This window comes from Glycine max, chromosome 19, assembly GCF_000004515.6.
Source record: "Glycine max cultivar Williams 82 chromosome 19, Glycine_max_v4.0, whole genome shotgun sequence".
Lineage (NCBI taxonomy): Eukaryota > Viridiplantae > Streptophyta > Magnoliopsida > Fabales > Fabaceae > Glycine > Glycine max.
In genome coordinates, this window is record NC_038255.2 from 41914833 (window position 1) to 41937802 (window position 22970).

At 35.9% G+C, this 22970-nt stretch overlaps 2 protein-coding genes across 3 annotated transcripts; both read right to left on the reverse strand.

The window, feature by feature from the left end:
* Positions 1-2006: 2006 nt before the first annotated feature.
* On the reverse strand, positions 2007-3758 carry LOC100777757 (adenylate isopentenyltransferase 3, chloroplastic). The gene has a single exon (XM_003553405.5). It carries the CDS (start codon positions 3225-3227, stop codon positions 2289-2291), a length of 939 nt encoding a protein of 312 aa, XP_003553453.2. The 5' UTR covers positions 3228-3758; the 3' UTR covers positions 2007-2288.
* A 4116-nt stretch (positions 3759-7874) lies between these two features.
* LOC100778292 (mRNA-capping enzyme) lies at positions 7875-22810 on the reverse strand. Of its 2 annotated transcripts, none has more exons than XM_041012576.1 (17): positions 22598-22810; positions 21775-21895; positions 20758-20906; positions 19974-20057; positions 19831-19893; positions 19505-19636; positions 19209-19409; positions 18607-18726; positions 18038-18087; positions 10539-10626; positions 10188-10325; positions 9380-9502; positions 9189-9287; positions 8933-9022; positions 8747-8828; positions 8384-8514; positions 7875-8262 (listed from the first exon to the last, which is right to left on the reverse strand). In XM_041012576.1, exons 1-17 carry the CDS (start codon positions 22610-22612, stop codon positions 8119-8121), a joined length of 1830 nt encoding a protein of 609 aa, XP_040868510.1. In that variant the 5' UTR covers positions 22613-22810; the 3' UTR covers positions 7875-8118. The 2 variants fall into 2 exon arrangements, with proteins under 2 accessions (XP_040868510.1, XP_003553454.1); XM_003553406.5 differs by having other exon boundaries at positions 10464-10626; positions 22598-22808.
* Positions 22811-22970: the final 160 nt, after the last annotated feature.

The window sequence follows — 22970 nt, forward strand, 5'->3', positions numbered from 1 at the left end:
ACATATCAAAGCCACCCAACACGAATTTCCAACATTTCACCGTTAGTACTCATTATCTAGCCTTCACACTACCAGCCACATGAGCCAAACATGATTCTGTCAACAATTTTAAAAAAAAACATCGATATGTATCCAAAAAAATATGACAAATGAGGAACAAGATCAAAAACCCCAATGTCATGTTTACTCCCTTGTTTTTAGTTCGCCCCCTCATCATGGACAACCACCACACAACATTGTTCGTTCCTATCGTGGGCGAGATCTCCTTCATCCTCGTTTGCAAGACCACGACACCACAATGTGTGACCACAACACCTCCTCGCATGGCCACGAGCCACCACAAATCTACTCTCTCTCAAATTTCGGGCCTTTCATCGAGGATACCAAGGAGGCTTTCCCACCCTACAATTGTCTATCTAATCAAACAATTTTGTCACCATTGTAGAAATGATGAAGACAGTGAAAGGGAGAAAGAGAGATAGGGAGTTTGTTTAGGGTTTTGAGGTTTGATCTTTGGAGAGTAAGAGGGAAAGTGAAAGGAAGAAGGAGAGTGAGCGCGAGACAGTAGCTAGAGGGACACATATTCAAATATTAAAAATAGCGGAAAGTCTTCTAAGATGGTTTTTACAAAACTGTCTTTGAATAAAAGTCTTGAAAAACCGTCGTAGAATAGTTGATTTTATTTACAAAAATGTCACTGTGTTTTTTCTAAGATGGTTTTTTATCAACTGATGTTAAATCACCGTTGTAAAATCTCATTCTTCTAGTAGTGCTATGAAAATATTGTAGTAAATTATGTGCCTCCAAATGCTACTAACGACATTGACTCAACTATCTCCAAAATAAATTTTATTTTAATTTAAAAAAATTTATGATTTTTTATTATAAATTTAATATTTAATTTTAAAAAACACACTCTCACCACCATTATCATTCACCATTTTACTATTACCACCACTAGCACACCATAGTTGTCATTGTCGATACCATCACTATTATGTTGTCCTCGCTATGATTGTCACAATTATCATTGTCATCCCTATAATTGTTATCATCGTTATCATTATCATTTCACCTAAGTTGTCATTATTTCATCCCTCACCATCATTTCATTACCATGGCTAACATCACCACTATCATTATCATTGTTATTATTATTATCACTATATCATCATTCTCGTTGTCACCATCACCATTACTGGTGCCGATACTCCCAACACTGACTTATTTTATTCATCTTCAATTTATAATAATTTTTTAAAACTATAAAAAAATTGAAACTAAAAACTCAACGAAAACTAGTTTTGATTTTAAATTTTTTTAAAACTAAAACAGAAAATAACCCCGAATGGGCCCTTATCCTTTTCGTTTATTTTTTTAAGCAATAATAAAAGGGAAAAAAAGTATTTCTATTCATACACACATTTCACCACTTAATTTTTCTTTAAATTTGTATGTGTAAAATTATATAAAAAAAATTAGTATACAAATTTAACAAGCACCAATGTTATAAGTGTTTATAATATTTTCTTATTATCTATATCATTATGATGTTTTATATAAAAAAATAAAAGAAAAACAAATATGTATATTATATTAAAATATAAAAACCATATTCATATCTTAAAAAAAATCATCTAGTACATAAAATTATTATTAATAAAATGATATAAAACTACGAAAATTATTATTGTAATAACAACTAATCGATCCATGTTAATTGATCGACAAATTATATGAGAGGCTTACAAATATAATTCAGGGCATAAAAATGCGTATACATAATGTTTTTTTTTTTTTGCCCAGGTATCCAAAATCCAGACCCAAAGACTAATCATTCAAAATATAATGATTCATTGAAGAAAAAATGATCATATTGACGGGAATCACCATGATCTCAAACAATCTCTATGACAAATAATCAAATATTACTATTTTTACGTACATTAAAAAATTAATTTGATTATGAAAATTGATTAACAGCATGTATATTTGGTGGTATGAAATTATATATTCAATAGTTTTTAGCATTGGAAGAGTTAAACTCTTCTAATAGATTTATTAAAAAATTAAACTTTGAAATAATATTTAAGAAAAAAAGGTATCTATCAAATAACTCAATTTCACACCATGATTTTAAATTGTGATCTATAATCACAATTGCAGTGGGGCAACATAAAAAGCTTTTGGAGTCATTGCAATCACACAAAGATTGCATTTGCCGAGACATGAAGGATCAAGACGAGATTGCAAACGTGATTTAGAAGCATGTGCCACACCATGTTGGTTTAATGACTATTTTGCTGCAAAGAAGCTGGCACTCTCCCAGAAACAGCATTGGCACTATAGAGAAACTGGGAAACTATGGAGGCACACGGCTGTGCCACAACGTTCTTCCACGCATCATTCGCTTCCTGGCCACGTTTCTGGAACACGGGAGTGGCACAAACACGGTGAATCTTCCATCCCTTAACACTCCTCAGCCACTGAATCCTCCCAAGCTGCTTGCATGCCAAGTGGCACGTGTTCCTCTTCACCTCCCTCACCGCGTCCTGCAGCAACCTCATCCTCATTTCGGTGCTTGAAAACGCTTCTCTCCGAAAATACTCGTGGAACTCCGGCACCCCAATGGCCTTTCTTATCCCCTTCGAGTAATCCCCGTTGGGACTGAAAAAGGGTCTCAGCTCGTTCACCATTCCGCCACCAATCATTTGATCCACGCGCTGCGCAACGTAGGAATGAAGCACGGGCGTGGAAACATCCACCCAGAGACAACACCATTCGTAACGTGTCCCGAACTTGTCCACAAGGGCCTCCATGTATGAGTTAGAGCCTCCAACAATTATTGGAACCTTCTCGCGGTTTGTGATGGATTCAATGGCGTGTGACGCCATGTCGCAGAAGTCAGAGGCAGTGAACTCCTTGTTGGGGTTCTGTGTCCCTAGCAGGTGGTGAGGGATCCCACGTTGTTCTTCTTTTGTTGCTTTGTTTGTGACAACGTCGAGGCCCGAATAGACTTGCATTTTGTCGGAGTTTATGATTTCTGATGGGAAACATGTGGCTAGGTCGATCGACAACCTCGTTTTGCCGCTTCCGGTTGCTCCCATCACCAACACCACCTTCTCTTTTGGCCTTATTATCTGGTTTTGGCCACTGGATGTATTAGTAGGAACGTTTTTCAGTGGCTGCGTTGGTCTACACATCACTCTTGACATGGTCATAGTCATCTAATTAAAGGGTTTAGAAAAATCAACTAAGAGTGAGGAAATTGATGAGAATCGATGGGAATATAGGGGGTTGAGATGAGAAAGTATCACGTATGTTCAAAGTTTTCGAATTAAATAGATTGAGAACAGTGGTTTGTTGTTGGAGTATTTATATAGCTAAGGCATGACGAAAGGGATGAAAAGTATCACTCTCTGGCTCGATTTGTTCAAGATTGTAATAGTAGGTCTAGGAATAATTATCAGTGAAGAAGATAATACATTATATGCTATAGTGGTATAGTGGTGGTCACAAAATATTCTCGTGGTACATAAATTATTTTTTATTTTAAATATCTTATTAACATTTCTTGTTTCTTTGTATTTTTTATTTTTATATCATAAATTTTATCATATTTATATATTTTTCTATATATATGATAATACTTTAAAAGTTTATCAAACATTTTTCAATATTCCCAATTCTTTAAAAGTTTATCAATTGTTTTTTTTCGTGGAAACTGCATGTTGCTATTAGGTCGGCGATTGAGCGCGCCTTTGACATATTGCCCAAATATTTATTGTTGTCTTCATGCGCCATGCATTCCATACAGAAATGATTTCATAATTTGAATATTAAAAAGTTTATATTTCTATGTATGCTTACTTTTAAAAAGTTTATAATTTGAATACACTCTAATATTATTGTATATTAAAAGAGACGACTTTTGTTACCCTAATTTGTGTTCACAATATCTTTTTGTTTGCTCAATTAGGAAGGTCTTCAAGGTCCAAGGTGGGGACGAGGTTCTTCTTCTTTCTATTGTGGGGTGTATAACTACTAGAGCACAAATTAATATGCGCGGAGTATATATGTAGCGCTATGATAAGATCTAGTTATTCCTTTCTTTTTATCTCCAAATTTTGTCCCTTATACACGTATAGAAGTTTCAGCTTAGCTAGCATCTAGGGCTTATCTCACAAGATCATACGAAGATTGGCTTAAATATATTGCCTTTTACACGATGGTGACAGGGCATTCCATATGCAATACCAAGATAGACTTCAAAATATTGGCTTTATATAAATCAGAAATATTTGAGTTAGTACGGGCTTCTCTCTTTTTTTCCAGTGAATGTCGGGAAGAAACCAAGCTAAAGTAATTTCTAGTAAAATTCAATAGTACGGATGGAATATTTATATAAGGGCATTGATATTGATACATTTAAAATGATTTTTGCTTTTTTACAATTATTTTATTATTATTATTATTATTTCTTTTTTATTGTATTACTTATTATATTTCTCACTTCTTTTTTCTTTAATCTTATCTTTCTCCCCCTTTCACACTATTCTCAAAAACGAAATGTACAATAATAATTATCCCCTATCAGTCTATCTAATACTAGTATAAATAAGTAGACTCATTTTTAAAATCGAGACGAAAACTAAAATTGCATGAAGACATTCAAATGGATAATATATATTTAAAAGAGATAACTTAAGCTTAAAATGCAATTTTTGGGTGCAATCAACATAGTACTCCGAAATTACATGTTTCATTAGATTTAAAAATAGTCTTGATGTAACATAAAAAAGGAACACGATAAAATAAGTCTTAAACTTTTTTACTCAATATATTAGACGAAAATCATTGTCCCACACATGAAATTATACAAAAAATAAGAGTTAAACTCTATATATAAAAATATCTTTCGTGTTCAGATTTGTTGAATAGTTAGACTAACTGCATCTTAGTTATTGTACATTTTGGGGCTCGTATTTACCTCATGATTTTGTCCTTAAAATGCAATTTAATAAATTAAGAAAGGAGAGTATTTATAATTTATGGTTGTCCTTGATACTTAAGGGATATGAAATTTTGTGTGTGGTGTTAGAAGAAAAACCTAAGCGACACACATGGACAACAAGGGACCTTGACAAAGAACTAGTGGTTCGGTACATAAAAAGGTTTCAACAATTAGTATCAAAATTAGGTTTGATTAGGTGACTTGTTACATAAGTATAATGAAAATGACAGTAAAAAATTTTGTATCGAAAAACTTTCTGATAACATGAAGGACAAACATGCCTCATAACCGTAAAACTCTTACTTTTAAGATGCAAATTTAAGTAGACTACATTAAGCAACAGTTTTTCATAATGACTGAATTGATTATTGTTGTCCATATCTTCCATGACTATTTTAGGAACGATAATGTAAAAAAAGAAGAACAATGACCTTGGTAAACATTTGTTTTGTGAAAGCAAGATGACAATTAGACATGTCATCAAAATGGGAAGCATCACACTTATTAATTAATGTTTGATCTTTTGTAAAACAATTCTCGTTCTTAAATATACCAGATTAACTCCGCTGGATTAGGATGCAATTCGTGTAAGACTTTCAGATTATGAGCGTTATTTCTGCATTGGTATATATAATGATGTAGAATGCCTAGTTAACTAAGGAAGCTGAACTGTATTAAAGGAACGACGATTATGATTAAGGTGGCCGGTAATAAGGACATGATGGCTAATGATATCATATATCTGCTTTTTTTCTTTTTCATGTTATTAGTATTAAGTATTTATCAATTAGTGACTAATTTTTTCAGACTAATTGATTATCTTTTAGTATGATCTTTCCTCTCCATAGTTCTTTTATGACAACACTGATTTGGAGTTTGATTTTGAGGCCACCAATGAATTGTTTGATTGCATTAAGAAGTTGGCTCCACAATTTGATGTGCAACAAAAAATTCTAACTGAGTTACATCTCTACAAGATTGGTGTTGAACACTTTAGTTCTGACTTTGCAATGACTCAAAAGAAAATTCATTCTCCTAGTAAGAATTTTTTACCAAATGACAAATATAAATACTATACTATTTTTTTATGTATTAATGTTATAATTCAGAATTCTAAGTTATGCTCTTGATTGGTATTGCAACATAATGGTGACGAATATTTGGATCACAAACTCCAAATTTACAAAAATTAACTATTAAAATTTTGAGTTTGACTTAAGCTTCAGGATGTGAAAAAAATTGAAGTGTATTTGAACAAGTGATTGTGACAAAACTCTAACTATGTTTTTTAATTTTTATTTAATTTTGATGATCAAATTTTATTTGGAGTGTAATTGAGATTGAGATCAACATTTATTTGTTATATTGTAGATTCATTCCAAAAAAAAGAAATAGGCTTGAGCATAACAGGTTGGACATTTAATTTTATTATTTTGTTCATTTTAAATACTAGTATATTTTTATTTTAATTCCAATTTCGATTGTGATTCAAATTTTAAATATTGACACATTGTACCAATTCGAGGATTCTAATTAGACAATGTTAAGTTGAATTTATTTTTTAGATTTTTACACACTTTTTCAATAAAATCTTTATCTCTTAACTTTATTCTTATTCACATTTTTATTTAATTTAAAAACAACTACACAATGCTCCTTTATTTCATTATATAGAAAATTTATTTATATTTAAAAATGCTTGTGCGGTTTAGGAAAAACTTGCTAATTTAATACATTAAAATTAAAATAGGTGAAATATTAATTTTCATATATGTATGATAAGAAAACACTTTATTAAGTTGATTTTCAGTAACAATGTATTTTAGTTTTTCTTACAATAAATAATGTTAATAGGATATATTTTGAATAGGTTAATAGTATTCTAAAGAAATTAAAAAGAAAACTAGCATTTTGCAATGACATAAAAAAACACTATTTTCCCCGCGACATCAAACGCGTTGGTATAGAGAGACTCACTTTCTATTAACTTAACTTTTAGAAAACATTTAAAAAAATGTTACAAAAGGTGGTGGCAAATTTTAATTAGTCCAAAATTGAATATTTTCAGTTTTTATTTTAGATTTTCAAAATTTTAAAACACTCACTTTCTCATATTTTTTTAATCCACATTATTTTTGCACATATTCCAAGAAGTAGTGACAAGAGTTATGAACCATTGCAATAAAGAAGCACAAGTGAGTGATGACATATCTGGAATAAATTACCCAAGTTTATGAACCATCGTAACAACTGATACCGAATTTAAGATACAAAAGGTCAAAATCAACCATTTCTATAATTTGAAATATTGAAAATAATAATTATTTTAAAAAAATTAAAAAAGAAGTTTTCTCAATTCTTTTGTAGTGTTGATCTCTCAACAGCATAATGATGAAACAAATTGCTTGAAGATAGTAAAACAATACAAAATACATCAATACAACATAACCTTTTGATCAAGATGCATTTTAACTTCATTTTAAAGAAATTATTATTTTTTAAAAGATTTTCTTAAGTAAAAAATGTTTTTTATAAATTAAAACAAATACGCACTTAAAATAATAGTGAATAAAGACATATACAGCAGAGCACGTGTCAATTAATTAGTTTTCACTGAACGACTGGTGCCAAAACAAAGTAAAAAGTAAAATTAGAACAAGTGGGAGATGTGTCCAAGAGCCGCACTCTATCAAGTATCAAAAAAGTTCCTTGAAAAAGAAAATGGTATGAAGTTGCAATATTTTGAATTACTGGATCCCCTATCAAAGCCGTTTTTATTGACCTTTTTCAATATGATCTTGTGAACTCTGTCTGCTGTTAAAAAAGAAATACTACTAAAAAGGAATAAAAATAAAGGAAATAATAGGCAAAATTGCTAATATACAACAGCGACCAAAATCTTGTTAGCCAAACAAAATCAACCTATGCTTCTTTCCTATGTGATGCATGAGGCTAACAGTGCCGTAGCACAGATACAGTCTCCTAGAGAAAAAAAAAATGTACAGCTTTTTTGTTGGCACTTCATTCAGGAGTCTTTGCTTGCTCTTCAATAATAATAATAAAAAAATACGACGTTGTTCGACATGCTTAGCTTTTAGTATAACTCACTTGCGCCGCAAAGAGATCATATGCTGGTGAGCCTTGATATCCCTCTGTATTCTGTCTGCATACAAGGGTAGGCGAATGATCTGATTGATCTCATTCAATAATACATCTTCTGTGATGTTATCCTTTATGCTTCGCATTACCTGTGTTAAAAAATTAACCAAAACTGTTCAGCAGGCTTTTCACCTGAGCTAGTCAAACAAAAACATAGACAACTTAAAGATGGCGGCAATAATAGAATGGAAAAGTTTTAACAGGTATAACCTTTCTATAGGTATTGATATCATTTGGAGTGGCTTTGTCTATTCTGATCCGCATGCAGACCCAATGATGCTCCGCAGAATCCCAGTAGCATTCAATGATCTTCCCTGAATAGGAAGAAATGTCCGATGCATCTGAAAATCATTTGGAGCCAAAAATTGGAAACAAATTACGGTTAGACTTTTTCAGATAATCAGTTAAATCAACTCAAGAATTATGTTATAACTAGCTTTAGACAGATTCAATTGCAAGTGGGGTAATTCATGCAATTAGCTGTCATCTGGAACAATTAATAATAATAGTAATAATGCCATTAATTACATTTATAATGGTATAAAATAATAATGATGATCTACAAGTTGTAACCTTTAAAAATAACATTCTCTTCCATTAACTTCTTCCTTCCTCGTTCAAATAGAAAAAGCAAGGGACGATCACCAGCTCCCACCTGTCAACAAAAAGATTTCAACATAATTGGATTGTCATGTTAGAGAGGAATTTAACACCACATAAACTAATTCCATTTTTGAACTTGAGAAGTACTTGTACAACCTCACAGAGGAAATCAACAGAGTTCATCTCAGGGTATTTCCACTTCAGAAGACCTTCATGTGTGCGAGGGACATATGGATCATCCCAACCCTGATAGAATCCAACATCATTAACAACGGACAAGTAGTAAACCAAACAGCATATATGCATATTTGTGAATAATATGTTCTCAGCCAGTAAGTATTCTATATAAACCAAAAATTTACATCAGTCAAGATTTCTCAATATTCAATATTGACTCAATACAATGAAACACCTGGAATACAAGACCATCTGATGAATGCGATAGTTGTGGAATGAATTTATGAAGGAGCTTTGACACGGTAGATAGTAACCAAAAACCCTTCCTCCTCACCTGAAACAAAAAAATACAAAAAATATAAACAAATATCTGATCCCACTGGAAATTTTCAGAAAATAGAATAGTAAAATAATCACTATACGTACACTAAATGGTTCCAAGTCATATCTATAATAAGGATTTATACTCTTTGAGAGGCCCTCACGTTCCATATTACGAGGTTCAATTACTTCTTTCTCCAGCAATTTCCACCTTTCATAGAATGGCAGCTGCATGCTTAAGACCAAATGGTCAGGTCAAAAGTCAGCCAAGCACAAGTGTGAACATGAATCCAAAGATTTACATGGTTCCAGGCATGCATTATCTAGTATTCTATGTCATTTTTTTAATGTTTTACCAACTATCCAAATACTCATGAGAAAACATTACGTTTGCAGCCAGATCAATTGGAAGTTGGACAGACAACCACACACACACCAGATCCCAAGAAATATTGAATAGAATCTGATATTCTGATTGTATCAGTAATTCATTATAAGTTTACAAACTAGACACAGCTGCTCCAATTATGATGCTTCAAATTATTTCACAATTTGCCATGTCTAGCCAGATCCAAAAATACGGATTACTAGTGATCCTGGGTTTTCAAACTTACCAAGGAAATGACCCACAAGTCAGAGGTAGTTTCAAATCCAACTAGAAGCTTACAGGCGTTCATTTTAATGCAGGATTGTAAGGAGATACTTTAATTAACTGACAGGTGCAAATACCTTAATTGGAATACAATTTGGTTTTTGGTTGACCACTAAATACAGCAACTCAAAATAGCAAACATAACATAAACAAGAGTAAACCAATTTAAATTTCTTTACTTCATATAATATAGTAGGTGTAGGACAAATCCACCAAGAAGTCAATAATATCTCAACACTGCAGTTGTTCGTAAATGTGTACCTCTGTCAAAGAGACTTGATTAATAGCTATCAAATCATAAATGAGGTATCTTCTCTCTTGCTTATGTGTATGTGGATCTGTGTCAATAATCATCTCCCCATCAAGTAATGTGTAGTGGTGATTCCTCTCAGGTGTACCCTTGAAATGATTGTGATTGAAAACAATTTAGTTATCCATTCGAGAATGTAAAATAAAATTTACAAAAGCCAAGACACGGCTTCCTGACACCCAAGACACTCACTTGGCAACCAAAGTAAATTGAATAAACATACACACCCCATTAGTATATCTGCAAGGAAATCGCATATTGATCCTTTGGAAAAGAAATTTTCTGTCAATCAGATAACATCCATCGCAAGTAATCAGCATCATATATCGTGTCCCATCAGCTTTCCACGTGGCATAGTAATATCGTTGTCTTAAGAGTTGCAGATTGTCCCTGCAAAAACAAAATGATCTTAAGTCAACCAAAGTAGATGATTAACAAAGATGAAAATTTAGATTTACAATCAATTTTTAATTAATAAATCTCCCAACTCAAACTCAACTGCATCAAATGCATTTGATCCCTGTTTCACAAAAACTGAAAAAGGATAGGATTAATGAATGCCATTTGATCACAGAACATCCATTAACTTGACATATCAATTGCCAAATCTGGGCCAAACAATACTTTGAAGTTAATTGTAGCATATTTTGTAAATACAAAAAGATTCGTGTAAAACTGCAAATATTCATAATAGCAAATGAGCAGTAGAGCATGTCTGTGTAAATGCAAAGTAATTTACTCTCAAAGAAATTATAGTAATATAAATCAGAAATAATTTGATAGTAGATGCAGAAATTTGTTTAATTGGCCAAAGCTAAATTAAAATATACACAGGGCAGACATCTGGAATTTGAACTTATATCATGTAATTTATGGAAATTGGTCTGAAAGGTTTTGAAGTGTGGAAAACTCTTGGAGATAGAGGTCTTGAGTGGCTCACCGAACTCTTTAACGAAATTATGAGGTCAAAACACATGTCGGAGGAATGGAGGAGAAGCACGTTAGTGCCAATCTATAAGAACAAGGGGGATATACAAAATTGTGCAAATTATAGGGGAATCAAGCTCATGAGTCATACCATGAAATTATGGGAAAGAGTGATCGAACGGAGATTAAGAAAGGAGACTCAAGTTACTGAGAATCAATTTGGTTTCATGCCGGGAAGGTCGACCATGGAAGCGATTTATTTATTACGGCGGGTGATGGAGCAATATCGTATGGCCCAACAAGACTTGCACTTGATTTTTATTGACTTGGAGAAAGCGTATGATAGAGTGCCTAGAGAGATTTTGTGGAAAGCTCTAGAGAAGAAAGGGGTTAGGGTTGCATATATTCGAGCTATCCAAGATATGTATGATAGGGTATCGACTAGTGTTAGGACACAGGGTGGAGAGTCAGACGATTTTCCCATCACAATTGGTTTGCATCAAGGGTCAACCCTTAGCCCCTACCTTTTTACCTTAATTCTGGATGTCCTCACGGAACAAATCCAAGAGATAGCGCCGAGATGCATGCTTTTTGCAGATGACATAGTCCTCCTTGGAGAGTCGAGGGAGGAGTTGAATGAGAGGTTGGAAACTTGGAGACGAGCTCTAGAAACACATGGCTTTCGCCTAAGCAGAAGCAAATCGGAGTATATGGAATGTAAGTTCAACAAAAGAAGGAGGGTTTCTAACTTAGAGGTGAAAATAGGAGACCATATTATCCCTCAAGTCACACGGTTTAAATATCTTGGGTCTGTAATACAGGATGATGGGGAAATTGAAGGGGATGTGAATCATCGCATTCAAGCAGGATGGATGAAATGGAGAAAAGCATCGGGGGTGTTATGTGATGCAAAGGTACCGATCAAGCTAAAGGGAAAGTTTTATCGGACTGCGGTAAGACCGGCGATTTTGTACGAAACAGAATGTTGGGCAGTCAAGAGCCAACATGAGAATAAAGTAGGTGTAGCGGAGATGAGGATGTTGCGGTGGATGTGTGGTAAGACTCGACGGGATAAAATTAGAAACGAAGCTATTAGAGAGAGGGTTGGAGTAGCGCCTATTGTAGAGAAGATGGTGGAAAATAGACTTAGGTGGTTTGGGCATGTAGAGAGAAGACCGGTAGACTCTGTAGTGAGGAGAGTAGACCAGATGGAGAGAAGACAAACAATTCGAGGCAGAGGAAGACCCAAAAAGACTATAAGAGAGGTTATCAAAAAGGATCTCAAACTTAATGATTTGGATAGAAGTATGGTACTTGATAGAACATTATGACGGAAGTTGATCCATGTAGCCGACCCCACCTAGTGGGATAAGGCGTTGTTGTTGTTGTTGTTGTTGGTCTGAAAGGTTTTGACAAATAATTCATCCCAAAACTAAACAGAAGTACAATATAGTATGAAACCATGACTTCTTCATTGAAATCTTAGTGTAAGAATTAATATATCACAAAGATCCTGTTACATTGCTGACAGTGTTAGTTATTCTTCTTCTCCGTCAGATTCTATTAAAAAGTAGACAGAAGGTTTAATGTAGTGAAAAAAATGTCAGCCACTCCATTTACTTGAGAATTTCGGCAAAAAACTGATGTTAAAAATATTTGTTAACAGCACAAGATTCTCTTTTCCAATGAAGCACATTTGCAATTAAACAGTTGAAAGCAGATCGACAATAGAGAACACATACTTTAGGTATTATTAATTTTCTAGACTTGGTAGAATATAAAAACAACTGATGTCCATGATACGTGTAGTATCAAAGGTACCTGCAGAAATGGCAAGTGACAGAGGAAGGAAAAGAAAGGGAAAGGAAAATATCTAAGAGCTATTGCTAAGAGAAAGTCTCGACACTCCCAATTCCGTTACTAAACCCAACCATGATTCTACAATCATTACAGCACTCCCTTGTAACAGAATGCTCACACCCCCACTACTGCTAACAAACTCAGCAATTCCCTTACTATTCCCAACATCAGAACTAACATTAGTTATTAGTTTTGGGCCTACGGTAATAAACCTTTAAAGGCTTATCCCATCTAGAGTCACGGATCCTAACAATACCTCCCCCAATCAAATTAGCCTTGTCCTCAAGGCTGAATGTAGGAGACTTGGTACGAATAGATGCTGCTGACTCCCACATAGCTTCTTCCACAGGTTGGGATTTCCATAAAACCAACCACTCCTCAGGATTTCCATCAGTTTTCCTTCACGCGTAGTTAGCATATTCAGGAAAAAGAGAAGCTGACTCATCCAGGGTCAGACCTCGGGGTAAGGCAGAAGCATTGGAGCCAACTGTCATAGGCTTCTAGAGCTGTGACAAATGAAAGACAGGGTGAACTCTTGCAGATTCCGGAAGCTTCAGCTTGTAGGCCACCTCCCCTACTCGTGATAATATTTTAAAAGGCCCAAAATAGCAGGTTGATAATTTAGGATTAATGCGACAGGCCACAGTATGCTGCCTATGAGGGCACAGCTTAACAAACACCCAATCCCCTTCCGCAAATGACACAGCGTGACAATGCTTATCTGCCGCCTTCTTCATGGATTGTTGGGCGCGATGCAGATGAAATTTCAGTTGGTGGATAGCCTCATCTCTGTCAACCAACACCGAAGCTACTGAATCAACTTGTGTCTCTCCTAGCAGAAATTGTGTCTCGTCCATAAACAACCTCGGGAGTCTATCCCGTGGCTGAGTGGAAGGAAGTATTGTACCAATACTCCGCCCAAGAGAGCCAAAGATTCCATTTCGTTGGTTTTTCAGAAGCGAAACAATGCAAATAGGTCTCCAAACATCTATTAACAACCTCTGTTTGACCATCTGTTTGAGGGTGATAGATATAGTGCTCATCCTCAACGTTGTTCCTTGGAGACAAAACAATTCACTACAAAATTTACTCAAAAACAGAGGATTGCGATTGCTGATGATGGATTTGGGAAATCCATGCAGCTTGGCCACCTCACGAATGAACACCTCAGCCACTGTGTGAGCTGTATATGGGTGCTTCAAAGAAAGGAAATGGGCATATTTTGATAAGCGGTCCACAATCACAAGTATCACATCAAACCCCTGAGAGCGAGGTAAACCAGAGATGAAGTCTAAAGATATATCGCCCCAAACCACTTCCAAAATCGGAATGGGTTGCAATATAGGAGACAAAGCTTGATATTTGTTTCTCTGGCAAACATCACAATGGTGAATGTATTACATAATGGTGTTCTTCATCCCCTTCCAATAAAAGTTTGCAGCAAGGAGCTTATATGTCTTAGTAAAACCCAAGTGCCCCCCTACCACAGTAGAATGAAAGTCTGCTAAGAGTACTGGAATCATAGCAGAAGTCTTGGGCAACATCATGCGCCCTTTGAAGAAGATGATCCCATCACGTTGAACATATTGTGGCACCAAAGCTGGATTAGCTTGAACTTGGGCGGACAATTTTCTAAGTTCTGGATCTTGCTGGTCCTCGGTGCAAATGGTGGGGAAGTCCACCCATATTGGGCTTATGGAAATGCCCCTAACTCTCCTGAACCCATTTGACGAGAAAGAGCATCAGCGGCCTTGTTTTTCGGCCCAGGCTTTTATACACCACTTCGAACTGGAAACCCATCAGTTTTACCAACCAACACTGTTGATCAGTGGTTGTAAGCCGCTGTTGGAGCAAATGACGCAAGCTGCTATGGTCTGTATAGACCTTAAAACTACGACCCAATAGGTAGTGCCGCAGGTGTTGCACCGATAAAGCTAGGGCCATTATCTACTCCTCATAAACTAATTTAGCTAGCGTCTTAGGGGAAAGAGCCTTGCTAAAGTAGGCAATGGGCTGTCGATTTTGCATCAGGACGACACCAATCTCTCATCCTAAGGCATCACACTCAATCACAAATACCTGAGTGAAATCCGGCAATGCTAGCACAGGGAAAAAAGCCAAGCAGGGCAAAGACACTCTTGCTCCTCTCCCATAGAATCCCTTTTTCTTCATCAATGTCGTCAATGGTTGAACCATTTTGTCATAATCTCGAATAAATCTTCTGTAATATACGGCGAGGCCCAAGAACCCGTGAATATCTTTGGTAGAGGTTGGAATGAGACACTCCAACACTACTCGGACCTTGGAAGGATCCATCTACACGCCCTCAGCTGAGATAACATGGCCAAGGTAGTCAATGGAAGTGAGGCCAAAGGATGGGGATAACATGCCACAAAAAAGTGTTGAGCTAACACTGATAGAACTTCATTTAGATGTGATAAATGGATTGGCCAATCTGGGCTAAACAACCATAAAGCGGCGAGGAGAGGCCGAAAAATCGAATTCACCGTGGATTGGAAAGTAGCAGGGGCATTTACAAGGCCAAATGGCATCACGAGGTACTCATAGTAACCTTTGTGAGTGCGAAAGGAAATTTTGGGAATGCTAGATTCCACCATGCGAATCTGATTGAAATTCAAATTTTAGATCAAGCTTTGAGAAAACGCGGGAGCCATGCAGCTCGTCAATGAACTTGTTGATGGTTGGAATAGGATATTTGTCTAGGACAATGACCTTATTGAGGGCCCTAAAGTCCACACATCCTCCATGAGTCATTTTTCTTCTTCACTAAGATGATGGAGCTTGAAAATGGACTAATTGAGTGACGGATGATGTCCTCTGTGAGAAGCTCCTAAACTTGTTGCTCAATCTCGTCCTTGTGATGGTAAGCATATATGTGTGGGTGCACTCTAACTGGGTTAGTACCTAGATGCAAAGTGATTGAATGATCATGGTTGTACTTTGGGGGAAGGCCTTGTCACGTAAGGAAGGCAAACTCAAGGTAAGACAACACATTCTGCAAGTCCGGAGGAGGCGAACAATAAGAGGAACTTGTAGGTGTAGAGTCTTCCAAAGCAAGCCCTTGGAGCATGCCTTGGTCCGCAAAAGTGCAAGGATGATCATGAAGATGGTGCCCCTATAAAGTGATTAATTGGCCGTAGTCTTTGAAACTCACTATCTTCTTTTGCCAATCAATAGTGGTAAGTCCAACATTTTCCAGCCAAGTTATCCCCAAAATTAAATCAACACCACCCAAATCTAACACATAAGCATCCACCACCACAGTGTAGCATCCCACTGACCATTGACTATGCTGATCCATCAACTCCGGGTATGAAAGGTTGCGGGTACCTGCCCTTGAGTTGGATTCGGGTGACTTGGGGCTAGATTTGGACCCTTTATCCCCAAGCCCAATAGAAGAGCCACAAGAATGGGTGGGACTCATAGTCCCAAAGTCCCAGAGTGTTGTGAACGTTGGCCACCCAAAAGGGAGTTACCAGAGAAGGGAGAGTGAAGGAGGATGCCAACTGATGGCACCACGCTGAGAAGGAGGGTGGTCTAGCTTGCGTTCGATCAGGCGAGCCACGAAGATCAGGTGGTGGCAATTGGGGGGTTCAAATGTGAGCACCTATGTGCGAATGTCATCGCGTAACCCACCTAGAAAGAACTAGTCTTGGAGAACGGGGGAACCTGAGCCATGAGGACCTTGAAGGCCTCCATATATTCGTGACGGTGGTAGACTAATGAAGAATTTTAAGTTGAGCAAAGGGGTTACCCAATTGATTGTCACTATAACAGTCTAGGAGAGCACTACTTGAAGGAGTCCCAATGGAGGTTTGGATCAAAGTTGGAAAGGACCTTGAACCAATGCCATGTCTTCCCCTCCATACAAATCTGAGCGAGGGAGATGCATGGGTGCGAATGTCATCGCGTAACCCACCTAGAAAGAACTAGTCTTGGAGAACGGGGGAACCTGAGCCATGAGGATCTTGAAGGCCTCCATATATTCGTGACGGTGGTAGACTAATGAAGAATTTTAAGTTGAGCAAAGGGGTTACCCAATTGATTGTCACTATAACAGTCTAGGAGAGCACTACTTGAAGGAGTCCCAATGGAGGTTTGGATCAAAGTTGGAAAGGAACTTGAACCAATGCCATGTCTTCCCCTCCATACAAATCTGAGCGAGGGAGATGCATGTTTCTGACGGGGTGTTCTGAACGGAAAAGTAGGTCTCGGCCTTGGCTAACCACCCCACAGGGTTGTCACCAACAAAGGGAGGAAGATCGACACACTTCGAGTACAGAGCAACATCGTTAGAGGAAGCACCGCTAGTTGCAGAGGAATGATGGAACGATCCTGCTGAGTTGGAAAAGTGAGACTCGCGCATCTGCATAGAGTGGAAACAAACTTCGAGAACTCACTGACAAAGGAGACAAAGGAATCGAGCTTGGAAGATTGGCTGAAATGAAGGACTCATGGGACTGAAGAATAAGTTTGATGGCTGCGAGATCGACCTCAATGGCATCGAGACGCTGGGATGTTGTCCTAATGCACATACGAGGAAGGGTCGAATCTCAATGAAAGCACCAATGATACGTGTAGTATCAAAGGTATATCAAAGGTACCGGCAGAAATGGTAAGTGAGAGAGGAAGGAGAAGCAAGGGAAAGGAAAATATCTAAGAGCTATTGCTCCCCCAAGTGAGAGAAAGTCTCTACACTCCCGATTCCGTTACTGATCCCAACCATGATTCTAAAATCATTACAACTCATAACAGAATGTTCACACCCCCACTACTACTAACAAACTCAGCAATTACCTTACTACCCCCAACGTTAGAGACTAACATTAGTTATTAGTTTTGGGCCTACGGTGATAAACCTTAAAAGGCTTATCCCATCTAGAGTCACAATTCCTAACAATCTATCTCAGTAAAATAGCCAAGTCCATACTTAAGTTACATTTATTTCTCAATGAAATAGAAAACAAAATGATCAAATGTGGTAAGATTGGACCTGTTCAGAGAAACAGGGTGTGATCCAGGAAACTGCCAGCATCCTCTTCCCTAAAAAGAGATAATATTAAATTTGAAAACCCAAAAATTCATAAAATAATTTTATGCATAACAAACTAATGTTTCCGAATCAAATAATTACTTGGCTTCAAACTTCTTTTGGAATTTTATTGAGATGCATTAAATACAACCATTGCACTAGATACACATAACTTTATTTGTGTAATATTGATATGGTTGTTCGTGTTGACTTTAGGGGGGGACGAAAGAGATAAATAGAGATAGGAAGTATTGCTTAAGTGAAATTGATTGATTATGCATTACGGTAAAATCTATACATTTAGACTCTTAATAGACTAAGTGAGGATTATTTTCTAGGCAGAGTGAATGGGTGGGTGCTACTTCCAGAACACTAACTCCTATGAAAACTAAATCATACATGTGATGCATGAATAACATGTGATACAAAAACAGCATTCATGATTATCCAGAATATGTTGAATACTTGAATGTAAATCATATTCAAGAAAAATATATAGAATTCAACAAAAAGCCAATTCAGAAACCCACCCCTGTGCCCAACTTGAGCAGTTGATAACAAAGTTCTTGCATTGAACGCAGCTGGTTTGGAGGAATTGGATCTCCCAAAGCATCATCACTTGTTAATACTTCATTCCTCACAATAGTCCCCTAGAATATCAAACCAAACATACGGAAAATCCACACAAAATGTATTACTCCCAGAAATAAATTGTGAACTGATTTAAGGTTCTTAAAAAAATTCATATTTCTATTTCAACAGAGCACACAGATGTATGCAATGCAAAAAATGAAAGTGATACGAGGAAAACAATTCAATATTAATGTGACCAAATATTAATCTCACAGCCTCTTATTTAAAAAACTTCATAAAAAAATACAAGCCATATAAAAGGGATAACATGCACAGACAATAAGGCCACGGAAGATGACAATTGAAAGAAAAATACAATCATTTTCTATTTTTCTGTAATAATAAAGAATATTTCAAAACTAACTGGCAGACTCATGCTCACACAAACTTGTTGGAAGTAAATTACATGCCAAGAAGTAAGGTATTCAACCCAGTGGCAACACTAAAAATCCATATCCACTAAGAAGCTAAATAAACAGAGTCAACAAGGCAAACATACCTGTTCAGGAATGTGTGCACAATTGTCCACAGCTGGAACAGCTGTGCCACGAAAATCGGGATCAGAAATTCTCTTCCATTCAGGAGTTTGAGGACAAACAAGATCTTCAGGCTTCTTTTCATGATAAAACATGTACAGGGCATCAATGTAGTCCTGCTTGTAAATTCCTGGGTGGCGTGCGCAAGCAAATTTATTTATCGCCTGGAAGATAACAAGCACAAAAAATAACACATTAATTACCAGAGTCAAACAGTTATTGAAAACAAACCTATGAACTGTCCTATAATTTTACTCACCTCAGTAACAGAAATAGATTCCGTGCGCACAAGAAAGTGAACAATCATATAACCTGTACGATTATGCCCATGTGTGCAATGTACAAGTATATATTTCTTTGTGTTTGTTCTTTGGGAGCAAAAATCCAGAACCTAAAATGAATATCTAACAAGTATAAATCATAAAACCTCAAGTAAGATGTCAAGAGTTGTACCAGCATTGCTAAGAACACTAACAAGAAGACAATACTTGGCAATCAAGTTGTGGACATTAAGCAAAAGAATGAGTAAAAGTAATGTTCATGAACTGTACGGTGAACACTATCAACACTACAAAAGGAAGCTACCTTATCACAAAATTTTTTTACGGATTCATCATCAGGTACAGCATCTCTTCCTGTGCATCTTATCTGCCACAAGCAAATAAAAAAATCTAAATTCAATTGCAATTAACATTTCATAAACAATCGGATGAAAGATAATATGCTACCTTGACATGACCAATCCCTTCTTTTGTCCAATCTGATACACGATAGTAGCGAGTAGTATTTGTCAGATCAATCACTAAACCAAGCTGCAAATTAAATAAAGCTAAGCACTTTGATGCTAGTTGCAACAAATTTATATACAACACTACAAAGCAAACAAGTATTCATGCATGTTATGCATGGAACACAATGTAAAATAACAACAATGAAAGATACTCTTGAATTGCTTGAAATTGTTATTTTATTACCTCAATCTTTGGTTCAGCTATTCAGGTAACAGATAGAACATGTAAAAGCTCCCACAATGTTGCAAATTTGTCCCTTTCTGTAATTATTCATCTTTCTGCTTATTAGCTCAAACGAAATATAAACACTTACTATCCTCATTCTTCCTGTTTCTATGTCTTTTTCATCAAATCCTAAAATGCAATCTAAGCCGTCTTTTGTCAATAAAAGCTCCCTAAGAACACCAAATTCATATGTAAAGCCCGTCACATTGTGACATGTGTGAGCAATAGAACAAGTTCCTCTAAATGTTGTGAAGTAATAAAATGAGAAAATATTTAACATGGCCAAATAAAAAGATCAGTCACATAAAAAGATGTTGAAAAGTCACATCAAAATATTTAACAAAACCATCCTGACTTCTCTATTTATGTCAGCAGCTTGTGCACACCAATCTATTATTATCTCCCTTTATGTACTTAATAAAGGTATATTTATCTTCCCAATGAAGAAAATACTAATCTGAGTAATTGATGATTACTGTGCATTTGATGTACTTACTTCTCTACCTAAGACTCTTTGTTGATGAATTGCTTGCTTGGGAGTATATTTTTGACTTGAAATGTAATCATTGAAGGAATCACCAAGTGGAACCTTTGAAGGGATTATACATCCTATTTCTTGCCCATGTGGTGGGCAGTCTAACCAACCTGTATTATAAGGTAAACTAAAAATGAAAATCTATAAAAAAATAAATAAATAAATAAAGCACATAATAGAGTAACATTATTGCAAGAGTGAAGATCAGTAAAGAGATTTCCACATTGTAAAGAAAATTGTAGCCTGAAGCCAGTATGAAAAAAGAACTTGTAAGAAAACCAGGCATACATAGTATTTTTTTATTTTTTTTATCAGTACCAGGCATACATAGTATATACTATCACAAAAATAAAATGGCAAATTAATTAAAGAAAAAGGTCTTGTTCATGCAATAAGGACTTGCAATAGTGAGTTCAAAGGATGTAATCAACTTGCAATAGTTTATAATAAAGGCCATGGACTATACCTGCATAGTGTATATCACAATTCCTACAGCATATAGCTAACACTTCCACAAACTAACCTACCCATGCTGAACAAGTGAGACATTTGACATACACAATCATCTCCATATAAGCCCTTTGGTATAGCTTTTTTCAGGGAATATAATTGTTCTTTTTTTTTCCAAAAAAGTTCTTTAATGGACATGTTATGAAAAGGGGGGAGGGGGGTGGAGATTTTCTCTCTAAAATAGCTTGAACCAAAACACACTAACTCTGGTTTATGCAGGAAAAAAAAATCTTCAATGCCAAAGGTAACTTATAGCTTCATTTATTTACAGCAAGTCCTTAATTTGTATAGTTAAATCCCTAAATGCAAAATAGAAAATGAATAGAAATTCCAATGCTCATACACTACAATGAGATTAAAGTGCCGGGCAATATTTGCACAATGTACTAGTCCATAATTGACAACCAAATCCGTGGGTATTGTATATAAAATAGATAGTTAAATAAATAAATAAAAACAAGAGCCCACCATCAGGAACCGCGTTCATATCATAAGGTCTAGAATTCGTATTGTATGGTCTCCGTTCTTGCCCTCGATCCATATGTGGGGGCTTTCTTTTCAAACCTCTGTGTGTTTCTTCATTATTATGCTGCATAAAGAACTCAGAGTAAGAAACAGCAAAGGAGCTATCTCAACAAAAACAACAAAAGTTAAGCAATTCAACAATTATCTGATAAAATGCATCACATCAGATTGCCAGGAATAAAATGACTTGAACGAGCATAACTGAAGAGCAATAATTATGCTTCCAAGCACGCGTGTACATGAGAACAAGCAAAAAGTACACTCAATTTTGCACAGTGAAGTTCATTGAAATAAGACAAAAACAGAAAAAAAGTCACCCTAGAGCACTTTCAGGAGTATATTGACAAGCCACCATGCTTTCAGACAAATTCTCACAGAAAAAAAGCCACAAAACATAATCGAGGTGGATTCAATATCCAACCATTCATGTGTCACTGAATTTGAGAAACCGTTTATATTAAATTTTGAAAATGTGACATCACATGATGCATTTCATCTATCAGAGACAATCCGCAACAAAACAAAACAAAAAAACAGAGAGAAAAAAAAACACGGTGTCTTCGATTCTAGGAAAAAGCAGAACATTGTTTTAGCAGAGAAGAAATAACTTGATTTTTCGTACTAGTCACGAATCGTGACGCTTGGTAAACCTAGATTGAAGTTGTTTCGAAGCGAGTAACAAAACCGAACGAACAAGTAAAGAAGTAAAAAAAAAAAAAAAATGTGCATAAAGTAACGATTATGGTTGTGTAAAGGATGAATCTACCATGTGATAGCTCATGGCAGTAACGGATTGAGAAAGAGTATGAGAGTGACGTTGGTTAGGGTTTTGATTGGAAGAAGATGGAGAGAATCGATCTTCGGCGGAGAAAAGAAGAATTTAAGGATCTGTTATGTTGTTGTGCGCCACCATACATATCCGAGTCTTCGCCCCGTGGAGAGAACCGACATAACCACCCCTCGTTTATCTCTTCTTTTTCTTTTTTTTTTTCACTTGTTTATTTATTTTGCTTAATGTTTTCCCAATAGTTTTTTTCTTTTTCTTTCCACTTTATAAATAAGTTATTTTAATTTACTATGTAAAAAATATTTTTTTGAAACAAAAATAATTAATTTTAGAATTACTTTTCAACAGTCTT

Excerpts from the sequence above, each read along its gene's own strand:
- LOC100778292 (XM_003553406.5), bottom strand. Across the intron at positions 19,637-19,830 it reads TAAAAAAATTTTGTGATAAG|GTTCTGGATTTTTGCTCCCA; the intron begins GTAGCTTCCTTT and ends TATTCATTTTAG. Across the intron at positions 18,088-18,606 it reads TGCTCAAGTTGGGCACAGGG|GGAAGAGGATGCTGGCAGTT; the intron begins GTGGGTTTCTGA and ends ATCTCTTTTTAG.
- LOC100777757 (XM_003553405.5), bottom strand. The coding sequence starts at position 3,227 with ATGACTATGACCATGTCAAGAGTGATGTGTAGACCAACGCAGCCACTG.